At 40.6% G+C, this 19,764-nt stretch overlaps 1 protein-coding gene across 2 annotated transcripts in view; it reads right to left on the bottom strand.

Annotated features, from left to right (window-relative positions):
- Positions 1-1,271: 1,271 nt before the first annotated feature.
- Positions 1,272-19,764, bottom strand: part of LOC124126233 (delta-like protein C) — a 36,584-nt gene continuing 18,091 nt past the window's right edge. For both annotated transcript variants that reach the window (XM_046489615.2, XM_046489614.2), the window contains 4 exons: positions 7,411-7,500; positions 5,690-5,839; positions 3,847-3,936; positions 1,272-3,492 (listed from right to left, as the gene is read on the bottom strand). In XM_046489615.2, coding sequence (XP_046345571.1) covers positions 3,404-3,492; positions 3,847-3,936; positions 5,690-5,839; positions 7,411-7,500 — 419 coding nt within the window. In that variant the 3' untranslated portion in view covers positions 1,272-3,403. The remainder of the gene's footprint in view (positions 3,493-3,846; positions 3,937-5,689; positions 5,840-7,410; positions 7,501-19,764) is intronic.

The following is a 19,764-nucleotide window of genomic DNA, read 5'->3' as shown; positions in this document are numbered from 1 at the left end:
AATGTCTGATAAAAAGTTGTTAATAAACAAGTTGTTTATATCATTCTTTGTTTTGAAATTTGGTTGGGATATCGTTTAAAATGACTGATTTGTTTTCATGTACTGAATCTCACCCGGAAATGATCCTAAAATTGCCTCAAAAGTGACCTTGAGGGGTGGCCTTGCCCTTAAACCAGTGAAATAATACCAGAATTGAATTCACTGACCTCAATAACCTATAAAAAGTGGTATCACATATGAATCTAGGCCTTCTAGTTTTTGACCTATGACTGACCCTGATCCGGATGGCGGCCATTTTGGATTTAGCCAATATGGCCGCCCTTCATAACTCCCGCCATAAATACAAATGGCATTGTTACATCGACAGCTCGATAAATTTTAGTTCATTTTAAAGGGTAATGTGATCCAAAATGTCCCCTAAGCTCCCCATTACTAGGTTTTGACCCTGGTTGACCTTTAAGAAACCTTTGTGATTGACCTTGACCTCGAATCATTGAAATAATATCATAATTGGATTCCCTGACCCAAAATACCCCTAAAGAGTGGTATTACATGTGATTCTAGGCCGATTAGTTATTGACCAATGATCGACCGCCAATCATGGTGGCGGCCATTTTGTTTTTAGCCAAAATAGCGGCCCCGGACCTCGCCCTTCGTGGGGCCCGGCAGATATCGAATTAGTATGGTATAACCAACATCTGTACCAAATTTGGTGCTTTTGCAAGAATCTGCACCAAAATATCCCTAAGGGCCCCAACTAATGAACATAACTCAAGTCTGTCCTAGGTAAGCTAGAGTTAGGAATGTGTACTAAACGAAACTGTCCATAGTGTCTACCACCATCCTTGATTACAGCAACGATAACGATACAAATCATTGTCGTTAACAACATTTTCACAACCGGTGCTATAACACTGATGCTTAGGTGAAGACGTCTTAGTATATTCACAGATGATGTAAGTAGATGGATTTAAAGATTCGAACAGTAGACAGCATAATATTGTTACTTCAGAAGTGTTGATACATTTTACAACTAGAATCAGCTGTTGTAACGTTTAGTTAGTATTCTGGTGTGGAATCCTTCGAGGAAGGCGTGAGTTTCATTCAGCTAAACAAATAAAAAAAGGTAAAAAACCTATAGGTTTTACGTGATATCAAGAATCAAAAGAAAATTACACATCAAAGGCTCCAGTGATTCTGATTAACTTATTCGACGATCATATTTCCTCTATTTCACCCGTCACTCTACAAAATAATGCAATGCAACACAATTTCAAATTCTTGATAATTTGTTTTATTCGTGAGGGAAATTGAGTACATGCATAACATTGTTGAAGTGCTTAATTGACAAATGAAAAGCACGCAGTGTCAGAAAAGGTCAAAGAAGAGAATATTGTGAAAGAAACGACTTCTTAAGCTTTGTGAAGATGAAAGAGTCCATTGATAATAAAACATACAAGCTGTTGGCAATGTAGCTCACCTGGCCCTTGCCGGGGAGGCAGATTGAAGCCCATCAATAACCTATAAAAGTGACCTTGAGGGGTGGCCTTGCCCTTAAACCAGTGAAATAATACCAGAATTGAATTCACTGACCTCAATAACCTATAAAAAGTGGTATCACATATGAATCTAGGCCTTCTAGTTTTTGACCTATGACTGACCCTGATCCGGATGGCGGCCATTTTGGATTTAGCCAATATGGCCGCCCTTCATAACTCCCGCCATAAATACAAATGGCATTGTTACATCGACAGCTCGATAAATTTTAGTTCATTTTAAAGGGTAATGTGATCCAAAATGTCCCCTAAGCTCCCCATTACTAGGTTTTGACCCTGGTTGACCTTTAAGAAACCTTTGTGATTGACCTTGACCTCGAATCATTGAAATAATATCATAATTGGATTCCCTGACCCAAAATACCCCTAAAGAGTGGTATTACATGTGATTCTAGGCCGATTAGTTATTGACCAATGATCGACCGCCAATCATGGTGGCGGCCATTTTGTTTTTAGCCAAAATAGCGGCCCCGGACCTCGCCCTTCGTGGGGCCCGGCAGATATCGAATTAGTATGGTATAACCAACATCTGTACCAAATTTGGTGCTTTTGCAAGAATCTGCACCAAAATATCCCTAAGGGCCCCAACTAATGAACATAACTCAAGTCTGTCCTAGGTAAGCTAGAGTTAGGAATGTGTACTAAACGAAACTGTCCATAGTGTCTACCACCATCCTTGATTACAGCAACGATAACGATACAAATCATTGTCGTTAACAACATTTTCACAACCGGTGCTATAACACTGATGCTTAGGTGAAGACGTCTTAGTATATTCACAGATGATGTAAGTAGATGGATTTAAAGATTCGAACAGTAGACAGCATAATATTGTTACTTCAGAAGTGTTGATACATTTTACAACTAGAATCAGCTGTTGTAACGTTTAGTTAGTATTCTGGTGTGGAATGCTTCGAGGAAGGCGTGAGTTTCATTCAGCTAAACAAATAAAAAAAGGTAAAAAACCTATAGGTTTTACGTGATATCAAGAATCAAAAGAAAATTACACATCAAAGGCTCCAGTGATTCTGATTAACTTATTCGACGATCATATTTCCTCTATTTCACCCGTCACTCCACAAAATAATGCAATGCAACACAATTTCAAATTCTTGATAATTTGTTTTATTCGTGAGGGAAATTGAGTACATGCATAACATTGTTGAAGTGCTTAATTGACAAATGAAAAGCACGCAGTGTCAGAAAAGGTCAAAGAAGAGAATATTGTGAAAGAAACGACTTCTTAAGCTTTGTGAAGATGAAAGAGTCCATTGATAATAAAACATACAAGCTGTTGGCAATGTAGCTCACCTGGCCCTTGCCGGGGAGGCAGATTGAAGCCCATCAAAAGTCTAAGTTATGAATTCCTGCAAGGCGTAATAACACCCTTGAATACATGACAGACGATACGTTTCTGAACAAGGGCGCCTTACAACTGTAAAGAGACAACTTGCATGTTCGGTGAAAATTAATGACATCAAATACTATCAAAATTTTTACCAGAAAACATTAACACAAAAACGACACTTCGAAATGAGATGAAACCTTGACATGCCTGGGCAGAGGTCATAAATGGAAAACCTTTTAACGACTAACGAGGGCAATGACAACAGACAACTCACAGCTACATGTATAGAAGCCCGTGTGATCCTTCAGGGCAAACGAGGAGTACATTAAAAGCAAAGAGTTTTAAGTTGGGCTGAATGGTAGGTCTCTACGTGCTCAGGGTAAGCTGCACAACAACAGACAACTCACAGCTACTTGTATAGAAGCCCGTGTGATCCTTCAGGGCAAACGAGGAGTACATTAAAAGCAAAGAGTTTTAAGTTAGGCTGAATGGTAGGTCTCTACGTGCTCAGGGTAAGCTGCACAACAACAGACATCAGCACAGCCGCTGGAAAGATGATCACGTGACCTGCTCCAGACAAAGCAGTCTCTGGAATACGAAAAGAATTACATATCTAAGTAAATGTATCAACCGATTTGCTGGCGTGTACTGAAGTATTGACTATGTCTTTTGTTTCGGTTCACTGAGGTATGAATCGAACAACCGATGTTCAAACTGTATGAATCCGCGTAGCTTAATATTTTTACATTCCTTGGGAAATTAATGCAAAAACACGTGACCAATTCACCTAATCAGAATGCTGGAATATCAATGAACACAGCGGAAATTTAATTATGAATAGATTTACTAATTTATAAAATAAATACTGGAAATCAATTCATTACCTGTAACCCACTTACAACTGCTGAATGGTGAACATATCTAAATAATAAACCAGCTTACCACACTTTCCACCTGTGTATCCCGCCGGGCACCTGCAGCCTCGAGCTTCACACGTGCCCTTGTTCTGACAGTCCTCGTGTGTGCTGCAGGCTAGAACAGATGACAGTCACGTCACATATCCTACACATACAACCAGAGGAGTGTCCACCGAAAAACAATTAACCGGATACTGGCTGCAGCCGATGCTGGACAGATGATGTACCTGATCTCTCTGGCCTTCTAGTCATTAGATTGACTTTGTCTGAGTGGCCTGCACAAGGGATAACCATTTCTAGGTTTCATCTCTACAGGATCTTTTTAATGTAAGTTCTCGTTGGACTTTTAAAAGATATAGACTTGATTGATAAATTTTGATATGTATTGTTGTAAAAGTATATTTTTTAATTTGGAAGAATGAATTATAAATGTGATTGTTAATGGCTGTACCTTCAAAGGGGGTTGAAGTAACGTAAAATAATTGTCCCCCTGAGAGGAGACATAAGTCTTATTTCATTCAAAGTATTTGTCATTTTCCATGGTTTTAATCGCAGAATACTTGTTTGTTTTTCAATGCTTTGGCTCAAACATTCAAACAATCACCAGTAGCCAGAGGGATGTAGTAAATCCTGCTGGGGTACCACGCATGAAGCAGATGTACCTTAAGTCCCCGTGGTCCCTTGTATGGTGACTTAACTTTGGTTGCTGGTGATCTCTAGCCAACTTTTATAATGTATTGTACTGATTAGTCAAAATTTTATAGTTACTTACTAGTTTTATATTTAAAGCTGTGATACTCTAGTTGTTTTACTGTCCATTGACGACAGATTTTATATATTTATGTCTATGTTTATGTATCGTTACTGTACAACTTGATTCAGTCACGATATGGCTGAAATATTGCCGATGTGACTATTAATCTTAACTCACTCACTCACTGAGTGTCCTTTTTCAACACGCTAGACTCTAAAGGGACAATTACACGGCACATCTAGTTGGTACAACTTGGTGCATACAAATAGTTGTACGATCTGAAGTTGTATTCAATTTGGCGTTCACGCGACAACGAGTTATATACAACTCGGGTATCGCGAGATCTCTGACTGTAGCACACATTATAATAAGTCCTGAACTTGGTGCTAGAATTACGGTCGTATGACACCGTGCCGACCTCCGACTTTGTAATATAATGCATATGTTGGGCATTGAATATTCTAAGTCATTGTGTGAAAATGATTGGAAAAATAACAATGGTTTGAAAGAGAAATAGTGCTAAATGTTGTCCACGATTCTGTTTTGCATAAAGCAACTTGCCAATTTAGCCACTTTTAATCACGCACCAAAAAATGTATTGTGCGAAGAAAGATTTCATTTGACGTCTTTACACACACAGTCATCGAACAAAATCGGACATGCTCTGTATCGGAAGTAAACAATGACACCGGTAAACACCGTGAAGTGGTCCACACAACTAGAACCTATTTAAATAAAGGTTCTGTCTGACTACCTGCTTGGCACCTATTTAAATATAGGTTCTATATGACTACCTGCTTGGCACCTATTTAAGTAAAGGTTCTAAATGACTACCTGATTGGCACCTATTTACATAAAGGCTATATCTGACTACCTGCTTGGCACCTATTTAAATAAAGGTTGAATCTGACCACCTGCTTGGCATTTCTTTAAATAAAGGTTATATCTTACTACATGCTTTATATTTCTTCAACAAAATGTTCTATCTGACTACATGCTTGACACCTATTTACGTAAAGGTTCTATCTGACTGCATGCTTGACACCTATTTACGTAAAGGTTCTATCTGACTGCATGCTTGACACCTATTTACATAAAGGTTCTATCTGACTACCTGCTTGGCATCTCTTTCCTTCATACCCAGTGGGACAGGAGCACGCCCCCTCTCCCCCAGAGGATGATGGGCTGCAGGAGCCCCCGTTGGCACAAGGATGCACAGATGAACACACGTCACCAGACACGGCCCCTGGTGGAGCTACAGTACCTGTTGTAATGACAAATGGAGTAAAATCTTCTCATTTGTGTATACTTCTACCATGTATTTTCTCGTACTGGTTATCTTCTAATATGTGCAGTCATTATGTATTAGTACAGTTTGTCAGTTATATGTGTACGAAGCAGGATATCAAATTGCTAAAGCTTCATTTGAAGGGTTGTGTGAAGCTCTATAGATTGTGAATAGTAGAAGTCAAACAAACCAGCGATCTCGTTACATTTTCTTTGTTTGTTTGTTGCTTTACGCCATATTCAGCAATATTCCAGCTATATGGCGACGTCTGTAAATAATGGAGTGTGGACCATACATTCCAGTGATTGACATCATGAGCACCGTTCCACGCAATTGGGATACGATGACATGCATCAACCAAGTCAGCGACCCTGACCACCCAATCCCGTTAGTCGCCTCTTACGACAAGTATAGTCGCCTTTTACGGCAAGAAGGGTTGCTGAAGACCTATTCCATCTGGGTCTTCACGGGTATGTTCACATCAATAACAGAAACGCAGAAACCCAGGCATGACCATATACTCCTTTGTTATCACGTCCTGCGAGCCTGACCACTTTGTCGCCTCTTACGATAAGCATAGCCGCATTTACGGCAAGCATGGGTTGCTGAATGCCTATTCTACCCCGGTGTTAAATAACTTGAAAGCCACCATCGTCGTTGAATTGACTTAGTCGCCACAGCAGGGGTTCTTCTCACCTGATGCGCCAGCTCATGCATGACCTATCGAAATACTGATGACATAGAGACGCAATGTCATACACTAGACTGCATTTGAATGCTTCGTTGTGTGTAGAATGGGCCGGTTGGGTGCTCTCTGATACATACATTGTGTACGTGAAATTTCATCAATATTCATTCCCAAATTACAAAGTATGTTTGAAAATGAAGGCTTTATACACTGCAAACAGAGCGCGAACAAGACCCAGTGAATATTGACGGGTGGAGTTATTCCCTCAATCTCCGTTTTAAGCCGTGTACATTGGATAATTCTATTTGGTAGGTCGTCGTATTATTGCTGCTGTTACGTACAATCAGCCAGTCACTAACAACATACGCGTTTAAATTTGTAAGATAATTGACCTGTCACGCTGGCTTCACATATTTGCCAAGAGATGGTTTCAAACTATACCAGTGGAAAAGACCGAAAGTGCGTTGTATTATTGCTGCTGTGACGTACAGTTTGAAATATCTCAATCACTCAGCCAGTCACTAACAACGTATGCGTTTTGATCTGTAAAATAATCGACCTGTCACACTGATTTCACATATTTGTCAAAATAGGTTTCAAACTATACCAGTGGACAAGACCGAAAGGGCGTTTATAGTTGAAGGCCATGTGAGGAGAGGTCACTAGACAAGCTAAGTACACATACATCGGAGAATACATTGTCATATGTTGTTAGCATTAATAATACTTTTATAGATGTAATTCTACCGTTATGTTAATTAATGTCAGAGTAGAAGGCAACCAACATAGGGACATTCTTCAGTTCCCATGTCTTTTTATATGAAATAGACATTTATAAAGTCAGCGAAATTCTCCTTACCACACTTCCCGCCGGTGTATCCCCCTGGGCACGTACAGGCACCTCGTACACAGGTACCCCCGTTCAAGCAGTCAGGACTCGAGGAGCACTCTGTTAAACAAGAAGACATTGGATGTCAAACTGTGGAAGTCGGTGTTTGATGTACACTCTGTGAAACAAGAAGACATTGGATGTAAAACTGTGGAAGTCGGTGTTTGAGGTGCACTCTGTAAAACAAGAAGACATTGGATGTCAAACTGTTGAAGTCGGTGTTTGAGGTACACTCTGTGAAACAAGAAGACATTGGATGTAAAACTGTGGAAGTCGGTGTTTGAGGTGCACTCTGTTAAACAAGAAGACATTGGATGTCCAACTGTGGAAGTCGGTGTTTGAGGTACACTCTGTGAAACAAGAAGACATTGGATGTCCAACTGTGGAAGTCGGTGTTTGAGGTACACTCTGTTAAACAAGAAGACATTGGATGTAAAACTGTGGAAGTCGGTGTTTGAGGTGCACTCTGTTAAACAAGAAGACATTGGATGTCAAACTGTGGAAGTCGGTGTTTGAGGTGCACTCTGTGAAACAAGAAGACATTGGATGTAAAACTGTGGAAGTCGATGTTTGAGGTGCACTCTGTGAAACAAGAAGACATTGGATGTAAAACTGTGGAAGTCGGTGTTTGAGGTGCACTCTGTGAAACAAGAAGACATTGGATGTAAAACTGTGGAAGTCGGTGTTTGAGGTGCACTCTGTAAAACAAGAAGACATTGGATGTCCAACTGTGGAAGTCGGTGTTTGAGGTGCACTCTGTGAAACAAGAAGACATTGGATGTAAAACTGTGGAAGTCGGTGTTTGAGGAGCATTCTGTTACACAAGAAGTCATTGGATGTCAAACTGTGGAAGTCGGTGTTTGAGGTGCATTCTGTTTAACAAGAAGACATTGGATGTCAAACTGTGGAAGTCGGTGTTTGAGGTGCATTCTGTTAATAACACAAATGGAAATTGGATGTAAACATGTGGAAATCGATGTTTGCGATGCACTCAAATAATAATACAAGAAGAATTTTCAACTCAAGTAATATGTTATAAAAACACATTTTGTCAGAATTTATGTCGCGTCTGAAATGTAGTTATGGACAGGATTGGCATAGTCTTCTGGAAAAGGGTAGTGAACCTTTCTCTTATTCTCTATTCAAGGTAGCGTTTGGTACAGAGTTGTATCTTAGCTGTGTGACCGGCAATAAATTGAGAGTGGAACTTGTTCGGTTTAGATGTTTTTCGCATCAGCGATGTGTTGAAACTGGGAGACACGTGAAAGAAGACTATGTTATGTTTGTTAAGCTGGGTATATGGAGGACGAGTATCCTTTTTTGTTAGTTTGCTCCGGTTGTAACAAGCTACGCGTGGATCACTTACCACAGAAATATTGTGAATATCCGACCAAACAAAAATGTAATATCATTATGCCTACACCTGATTGTAAATTAATTAAACGTCTAGCTATCTATATCTATCAAGCGATATCACTTCGTAGTACATTATCGTCAGAACAATAATTGCTGCCTACTTAGAACAAGCTAATAATAGCTTTCGCACTTACGAAATAAACCGAATTTAGTTGAAGTGAACTGTGGAAGTCGGTGTTTGAGGTACATTTTGTTAATAATACAAATGGAAATTGGATGTCAAACTGTGGAAGTCGGTGTTTCCGATGCATTCTGTTAATAATGCAAGAAGAGTTGTGTACTATATTGTACTTATGTATTTTTTTGTATAAACACATTACTTTTTACCCACTCTCAAAAAGCAAGTCTCATGTCAGATAAGTCACAGGACGGTGAATTTTTCATTAATCCCAGACTGGAACGTCGTGCAAATCTTTCTCGAAATCAATCATGCATACGTGTCCAGCAGCTGGACAATGGCCAGGGTATGAAACTCCCAAAACTTTCAGCCAGACCACAGGACTGGCTAGCTGAAATAATTGCACGCCCTGACCAAAACCTGCCTGCCCACTATAATCATATGTTTCTCAGGATAAGCTAACGGGATTTCTTTTTGGTTACATTTTATCATTCATCTTTACATGTGAATTAATGATTATCATCGGGAAATATTTAGAATATTGTCACATATGAAATATAACCCGACCGTCGGGCAGGGGGATTTGAAAATCTGGCAGCCCGAGTTGAAATCAACCCGTCTCGGACGGTCGAGCAGGCAGGTCTTTCGAACACTGTTGACAATGGATAATCCCCATGGTGTATGTTATCTTGAGGGTCATCTAAAAGGCTGTAGGGGATCGGCGGATGTGTGTAATGTATTGCCTTCACATCAGTAGTATAGAACGGGTCCGCAGGAACCTTTTTTGGTTGAGGGAGGTTGAGTGAAATAGGGAAGGTGATTGGTTGATCCAAGTATTATTATTCCTACATTACCCGGCGTATATCGTGTTGACATAACCCGTCTCTATTGTGGTATGATGTACTTTCAACACACACCCTGTATTCATCAAACCAGGTCGCACGCTCTAGCGAGCGCGGGTTAAACGACGAGGCCACGTGAGTTGTCAAGCGCTCAATTCAAACTGGGCTGACGGGTACGGTCTGTCTATTCAAGGCAGCACGCTATACATTTAGCTCTATTCATAACCCTTTACTTTTGTTTTCTTATGAATTCTTTCTGTGTTATAAACACACACCTTTCATCCGCCTCACCTGTGACGCGCTGTTGATGCATGAGTCATCCTATCCGATCACGTGACTTGGATCAACCAATCACCTTCCCTATTTTCACTCAACCTCCCTCAACCAAAAAGGGTTCCTGCGGACCCGTTCTATACAACTCACATCTCAATTTGTTTGCAAATATATTTTATTACTTGTACATTCAAAGCATTGTGATAAACGTTCACTAGTTTCCTGTTGGCATGGTCTAGGTTTGGATATTTCTCCTCCCTTGATGGCATCGAACTAATTAATCGAAGTGGGATAAATGTGAGCTCTGTGAACCTGCAGTACCTCAGTACATGTGTACAGACATAGATGGCTACGTCCAAGTCTCTCAAGGTTTGAATGGCACCCCCTCAAGATGATTTGTGGTTCGTGGTTCGCCAGAAACTAATCAAGAGTGATTCTTATTTTATCAGATAGATGAAATGATGTGAAATGGGGTTTAACGTCGCGTCCAAGCTTATTGCACTTATATAGCGATGTCATGTACGTGTGTGTGTGTGTGGCTGCCTGTACTCGTCCGGACTGATGCCGATTTATAGTGCTAGCCCACTGAGATACTCTGCTGCAGTTAAATACGAATACCCCACTCAGACACAGTATACTGACTCCGAGCCGACCAGTCCTTGTTCTATCCCTGTATAGTGCTAGCCCACTGAGATACTCTGCTGCAGTTTAATATGAATACCCCACTCAGACACAGTATACTTGTTCTATCCCTGTATAGTGTTTGCACACTGAGATACCATGCCGCAATTAAACATGAATACCCCACTCAGACACAGTATACTGACTCCGAGCCGAACGCCAGGCATTGTCTAACTACATTACTGAGGGAGGGTACAACAAATAGCCACGCACGCAGCCATTGTAAGAACGTTTCGAGGCACCCGTGTCATCATTACCTGATTGATGTAACATATAAAACAGACACGACCACGCCCACTGGATACCGCTACATCCGGACCAGTCATCTCTTCATTACAGAGAAGGCAACGGCAGCGACGGCACTGCGACACCGTGTCATTGTCTTCTTTCACAACTATCCCCTGTACAGTACAACTACTATTACAACTATCTCGAATACAGATAAGCTTCAGATACTATTACTATCCCATGTTCAGAACAATGTCAACCACAATAACAACTATCCCATGTTCAGAACAATGTCAACCACAATAACAACTATCCCATGTGCAGAACAATGTCAACCACTATAACAACTACCCCATGTGCAGAACAATGTCAACCACAATAACAACTATCCCATGTTCAGAACAATGTCAACCACAATAACAACTATCCCATGTGCAGAACAATGTCAACCACTATAACAACTACCCCATGTGCAGAACAATGTCAACCACAATAACAACTATCCCATGTGCAGAACAATGTCAACCACAATAACAACTATCCCATGTGCAGAACAATGTCAACCACTATAACAACTACCCCATGTGCAGAACAATGTCAACCACAATAACAACTACCCCATGTGCAGAACAATGTCAACCACAATAACAACTATCCCATGTTCAGAACAATGTCAACCACAATAACAACTATCCCATGTTCAGAACAATGTCAACCACAATAACAACTACCCCATGTGCAGAACAATGTCAACCACTATAACAACTACCCCATGTTCAGAACAATGTCAACCACAATAACAACTACCCCATGTGCAGAACAATGTCAACCACTATAACAACTACCCCATGTTCAGAACAATGTCAACCACAATAACAACTACCCCATGTGCAGAACAATGTCAACCACTATAACAACTATCCCATGTGCAGAACAATGTCAACCACAATAACAACTACCCCATGTGCAGAACAATGTCAACTACTTTAACAACTACCCCATGTGCAGAACAATGTCAACTACTATAACAACTACCTCATGTGCAGAACAATGTCAACTACTTTAACAACTACCCCATGTGCAGAACAATGTCAACCACAATAACAACTACCCCATGTGCAGAACAATGTCAACTACTTTAACAACTATCCCATGTGCAGAACAATGTCAACCACTATAACAACTACCCCATGTGCAGAACAATGTCAACCACTATAACAACTACCCCATGTGCAGAACAATGTCAACCACTATAACAACTACCCCATGTGCAGAACAATGTCAACCACAATAACAACTACCCCATGTGCAGAACAATGTCAACGACAATAACAACTAAACCATGTGCAGAACAATGTCAACCACTATAACAACTACCCCATGTTAAGAACAATGTCAACTACTATAACAACTACCCCTTGTGCAGAACAATGTCAACCACAATAACAACTACCCCATGTGCAGAACAATGTCAACCACTATAACAACTACCCCATGTGCAGAACAATGTCAACTACAATAACAACTACCCCACGTGCAGAACAATGTCAACCACAATAACAACTACCCCATGTGCAGAACAATGTCAACCACTATAACAACTACCCCATGTGCAGAACAATGTCAACTACAATAACAACTACCCCATGTGCAGAACAATGTCAACCACTATAACAACTACCCCATGTGCAGAACAATGTCAACCACAATAACAACTACCCCATGTGCAGAACAATGTCAACCACTATAACAACTACCTCATGTGCAGAACAATGTCAACTACTATAACAACTACCCCATGTGCAGAACAATGTCAACCACAATAACAACTACCCCATGTGCAGAACAATGTCAACTACTTTAACAACTACCCCATGTGCAGAACAATGTCAACTACTAAAACAACTACCCTATGTGCAGAACAATGTCAACCACAATAACAACTACCCCATGTGCAGAACAATCTCAACCACAATAACAACTACCCCATGTGCAGAACAATGTCAACCACTATAACAACTACCCCATGTGCAGAACAATGTCAACCACAATAACAACTACCCCATGTGCAGAACAATGTCAACCACTATAACAACTACCCCATGTGCAGAACAATGTCAACTACAATAACAACAACCCCATGTGCAGAACAATGTCAACCACAATAACAACTACCCCATGTGCAGAACAATGTCAACCACTATAACAACTACCCCATGTGCAGAACAATGTCAACTACAATAACAACTACCTCATGTGCAGAACATTGTCAACTACTATAACAACTACCCCATGTGCAGAACAATGTCAACCACAATAACAACTACCCCATGTGCAGAACAATGTCAACTACTTTAACAACTACCCCATGTGCAGAACAATGTCAACCACTACAACAACTACCCCATGTGCAGAACAATGTCAACTACTATAACAACTACCCCATGTGCAGAACAATGTCAACCACTACAACAACTACCCCATGTTCAGAACAATGTCAACTACTATAACAACTACCCCATGTGCAGAACAATGTCAACCACTATCACAACTACCCCATGTGCAGAACAATGTCAACCACTATCACAACTACCCCATGTGCAGAACAATGTCAACCACAATAACAACTACCCCATGTTAAGAACAATGTCAACTACTATAACAACTACCCCATGTGCAGAACAATGTCAACTACTTTAACAACTACCCCATGTGCAGAACAATGTCAACCACTATAACAACTACCCCATGTGCAGAACAATGTCAACCACTATAACAACTACCCCATGTGCAGAACAATGTCAACCACTATAACAATTACCCCATGTGCAGAACAATGTCAACTACAATAACAACTACCCCATGTGCAGAACAATGTCAACCACTATAACAACTACCCCATGTGCAGAACAATGTCAACTACAATAACAACTACCCCATGTGCAGAACAATGTCAACCACAATAACAACTACCCCATGTGCAGAACAATGTCAACTACAATAACAACAACCCCATGTGCAGAACAATGTCAACCACAATAACAACTACCCCATGTGCAGAACAATGTCAACCACTATAACAACTACCCCATGTGCAGAACAATGTCAACCACTATAACAACTACCCCATGTGCAGAACAATGTCAACCACTATAACAACTACCCCATGTGCAGAACAATGTCAACCACAATAACAACTACCCCATGTGCAGAACAATGTCAACTACAATAACAACAACCCCATGTGCAGAACAATGTCAACCACAATAACAACTACCCCATGTGCAGAACAATGTCAACCACTATAACAACTACCCCATGTGCAGAACAATGTCAACTACAATAACAACTACCTCATGTGCAGAACATTGTCAACTACTATAACAACTACCCCATGTGCAGAACAATGTCAACCACAATAACAACTACCCCATGTGCAGAACAATGTCAACTACTTTAACAACTACCCCATGTGCAGAACAATGTCAACCACTACAACAACTACCCCATGTGCAGAACAATGTCAACCACTACAACAACTACCCCATGTGCAGAACAATGTCAACTACTATAACAACTACCCCATGTGCAGAACAATGTCAACCACTACAACAACTACCCCATGTGCAGAACAATGTCAACTACTATAACAACTACCCCATGTGCAGAACAATGTCAACCACTATAACAATTACCCCATGTGCAGAACAATGTCAACCACAATAACAACTACCCCATGTGCAGAACAATGTCAACCACTATAACAACTACCCCATGTGCAGAACAATGTCAACTACAATAACAACTACCCCATGTGCAGAACAATGTCAACCACAATAACAACTACCCCATGTGCAGAACAATGTCAACTACAATAACAACAACCCCATGTGCAGAACAATGTCAACCACAATAACAACTACCCCATGTGCAGAACAATGTCAACCACTATAACAACTACCCCATGTGCAGAACAATGTCAACCACTATAACAACTACCCCATGTGCAGAACAATGTCAACCACTATAACAACTACCCCATGTGCAGAACAATGTCAACCACAATAACAACTACCCCATGTGCAGAACAATGTCAACTACAATAACAACAACCCCATGTGCAGAACAATGTCAACCACAATAACAACTACCCCATGTGCAGAACAATGTCAACCACTATAACAACTACCCCATGTGCAGAACAATGTCAACTACAATAACAACTACCTCATGTGCAGAACATTGTCAACTACTATAACAACTACCCCATGTGCAGAACAATGTCAACCACAATAACAACTACCCCATGTGCAGAACAATGTCAACTACAATAACAACAACCCCATGTGCAGAACAATGTCAACCACAATAACAACTACCCCATGTGCAGAACAATGTCAACCACTATAACAACTACCCCATGTGCAGAACAATGTCAACTACAATAACAACTACCCCATGTGCAGAACATTGTCAACTACTATAACAACTACCCCATGTTCAGAACAATGTCAACTACTATAACAACTACCCCATGTGCAGAACAATGTCAACCACAATAACAACTACCCCATGTTAAGAACAATGTCAACTACTATAACAACTACCCCATGTGCAGAACAATGTCAACTACTTTAACAACTACCCCATGTGCAGAACAATGTCAACCACTATAACAACTACCCCATGTGCAGAACAATGTCAACCACTATAACAACTACCCCATGTGCAGAACAATGTCAACCACTATAACAATTACCCCATGTGCAGAACAATGTCAACCACAATAACAACTACCCCATGTGCAGAACAATGTCAACCACTATAACAACTACCCCATGTGCAGAACAATGTCAACCACTATAACAATTACCCCATGTGCAGAACAATGTCAACCACTATAACAACTACCCCATGTGCAGAACAATGTCAACCACTATAACAACTACCCCATGTGCAGAACAATGTCAACCACTATAACAACTACCCCATGTGCAGAACAATGTCAACCACTATAACAATTACCCCATGTGCAGAACAATGTCAACCACAATAACAACTACCCCATGGGCCATGTGTAGAACAATGTTAACTACTATAACAACTACCCCATGTGCAGAACAATGTCAACTACTTTAACAACTACTCCATGTGCAGAACAATGTCAACCACAATAACAACTACCCCATGTGCAGAACAATGTCAACCACAATAACAACAACCCCATGTTCAGAACAATGTCAACCACTATAACAACTACCCCATGTGCAGAACAATGTCAACCACAATAACAACTACCCCATGTGCAGAACAATGTCAACCACTATAACAACTACCTCATGTGCAGAACAATGTCAACCACAATAACAACTACCTCATGTGCAGAACAATGTCAACCACTATAACAACTACCCCATGTGCAGAACAATGTCAACCACTATAACAACTACCTCATGTGCAGAACAATGTCAACTACTATAACAACTACCCCATGTGCAGAACAATGTCAACCACTATAACAACTACCCCTTGTGCAGAACAATGTCAACTACTATAACAACTACCCCATGTGCAGAACAATGTCAACTACTATAACAACTACCCCATGTGCAGAACAATGTCAACCACTATAACAACTACCTCATGTGCAGAACAATGTCAACCACTATAACAACTACCCCTTGTGCAGAACAATGTCAACTACTATAACAACTACCCCATGTGCAGAACAATGTCAACCACTATAACAACTACCCCATGTGCAGAACAATGTCAACCACTATAACAACTACCTCATGTGCAGAACAATGTCAACTACTATAACAACTACCCCATGTGCAGAACAATGTCAACCACTATAACAACTACCCCATGTGCAGAACAATGTCAACTACTATAACAACTACCCCATGTGCAGAACAATGTCAACCACTATACCAACTACCCCTTGTGCAGAACAATGTCAACTACAATAACAACTACCTCATGTGCAGAACAATGTCAACTACTATAACAACTACCCCATGTGCAGAACAATGTCAACCACTATAACAACTACCCCATGTGCAGAACAATGTCAACCACTATCACAACTACCCCTTGTGCAGAACAATGTCAACTACTTTAACAACTACCCCATGTGCAGAACAATGTCAACCACTATAACAACTACCCCATGTGCAGAACAATGTCAACCACAATAACAACTACCCCTTGTGCAGAACAATGTCAACTACTATAACAACTACCCCATGTGCAGAACAATGTCAACTACTTTAACAACTACCCCATGTGCAGAACAATGTCAACCACTATAACAACTACCCCATGTGCCATGTGTAGAACAATGTCAACCACTATAACAACTACCCCATGTGCCATGTGCAGAACAATGTCAACCACTATAACAACTACCCCATGGGCCATGTGTAGAACAATGTTAACTACTATAACAACTACCCCATGTGCAGAACAATGTCAACTACTTTAACAACTACTCCATCTGCAGAACAATGTCAACCACAATAACAACTACCCCATGTGCAGAACAATGTCAACCACAATAACAACAACCCCATGTGCAGAACAATGTCAACTACTATAACAACTACCCCATGTGCAGAACAATGTCAACCACTATAACAACTACCCCATGTGCAGAACAATGTCAACTACTATAACAACTACCCCATGTGCAGAACAATGTCAACCACTATAACAACTACCCCATGTGCAGAACAATGTCAACCACTATCACAACTACCCCTTGTGCAGAACAATGTCAACTACTTTAACAACTACCCCATGTGCAGAACAATGTCAACCACTATAACAACTACCCCATGTGCAGAACAATGTCAACCACAATAACAACTACCCCTTGTGCAGAACAATGTCAACTACTATAACAACTACCCCATGTGCAGAACAATGTCAACTACTTTAACAACTACCCCATGTGCAGAACAATGTCAACCACTATAACAACTACCCCATGTGCAGAACAATGTCAACCACTATCACAACTACCCCTTGTGCAGAACAATGTCAACTACTTTAACAACTACCCCATGTGCAGAACAATGTCAACCACTATAACAACTACCCCATGTGCAGAACAATGTCAACCACAATAACAACTACCCCATGTGCAGAACAATGTCAACCACTATCACAACTACCCCATGTGCAGAACAATGTCAACCACAATAACAACTACCTCATGTGCAGAACAATGTCAACTACTATAACAACTACCCCATGTGCAGAACAATGTCAACCACTATAACAACTACCTCATGTGCAGAACAATGTCAACTACTTTAACAACTACCCAATGTGCAGAACAATGTCAACCACAATAACAACTACCCCATGTGCAGAACAATGTCAACTACTTTAACAACTACCCAATGTGCAGAACAATGTCAACCACAATAACAACTACCCCATGTGCAGAACAATGTCAACTACTTTAACAACTACCCAATGTGCAGAACAATGTCAACCACAATAACAACTACCCCATGTGCAGAACAATGTCAACCACTATATCAACTACCCCATGTGCAGAACAATGTCAACTACTATAACAACTACCCCATGTGCAGAACAATGTCAACTACTATAACAACTACCCCATGTGCAGAACAATGTCAACCACAATAACAACTACCCCATGTGCAGAACAATGTCAACCACTATATCAACTACCCCATGTGCAGAACAATGTCAACTACTATAACAACTACCCCATGTGCAGAACAATGTCAACCACTATAACAACTACCCCATGTGCAGAACAATGTCAACTACTATAACAACTACCCCATGTGCAGAACAATGTCAACCACTATAACAACTACCCCATGTGCAGAACAATGTCAACCACTATCACAACTACCCCATGTGCAGAACAATGTCAACTACTATACCAACTACCCCTTGTGCAGAACAATGTCAACCACTATAACAACTACCCCATGTGCAGAACAATGTCAACCACTATCACAACTACCCCATGTGCAGAACAATGTCAACTACAATAACAACTACACCATGTGCAGAACAATGTCAACCACTATAACAACTACCCCATGTGCAGAACAATGTCAACCACTATAACAACTACCCCATGTGCAGAACAATGTCAACTACTATAACAACTACCCCATGTGCAGAACAATGTCAACCACAATAACAACTACCCCATGTGCAGAACAATGTCAACCACAATAACAACTACCCCATGTGCAGAACAATGTCAACTACTTTAACAACAACCCCATGTGCAGAACAATGTCAACTACAATAACAACTACCCCATGTGCAGAACAACGTCAACTACTTTAACAACAACCCCTTGTGCAGAACAATGTCAACCACAATAACAACTACCCCATGTGCAGAACAATGTCAACCACAATAACAACTACCCCATGTGCAGAACAATGTCAACTACTTTAACAACAACCCCATGTGCAGAACAATGTCAACTACTTTAACAACTACCCCATGTGCAGAACAATGTCAACTACTTTAACAACAACCCCTTGTGCAGAACAATGTCAACCACTATAACAACTACCCCATGTGCAGAACAATGTCAACCACAATAACAACTACCCCATGTGCAGAACAATGTCAACCACTATAACAACTACCCCTTGTGCAGAACAATGTCAACTACTATAACAACTACCTCATGTGCAGAACAATGTCAACTACTTTAACAACTACCTCATGTGCAGAACAATGTCAATCACT

Source organism: Haliotis rufescens, unplaced genomic scaffold (assembly GCF_023055435.1).
Source record: "Haliotis rufescens isolate VD_foot unplaced genomic scaffold, xgHalRufe1.0.p SCAF_24, whole genome shotgun sequence".
In the NCBI taxonomy this organism is placed as follows: domain Eukaryota; kingdom Metazoa; phylum Mollusca; class Gastropoda; order Lepetellida; family Haliotidae; genus Haliotis; species Haliotis rufescens.
The sequence above is the reverse complement of the archived record's forward strand: the minus strand, read 5'-3'. Positions and strand labels throughout refer to the sequence as shown.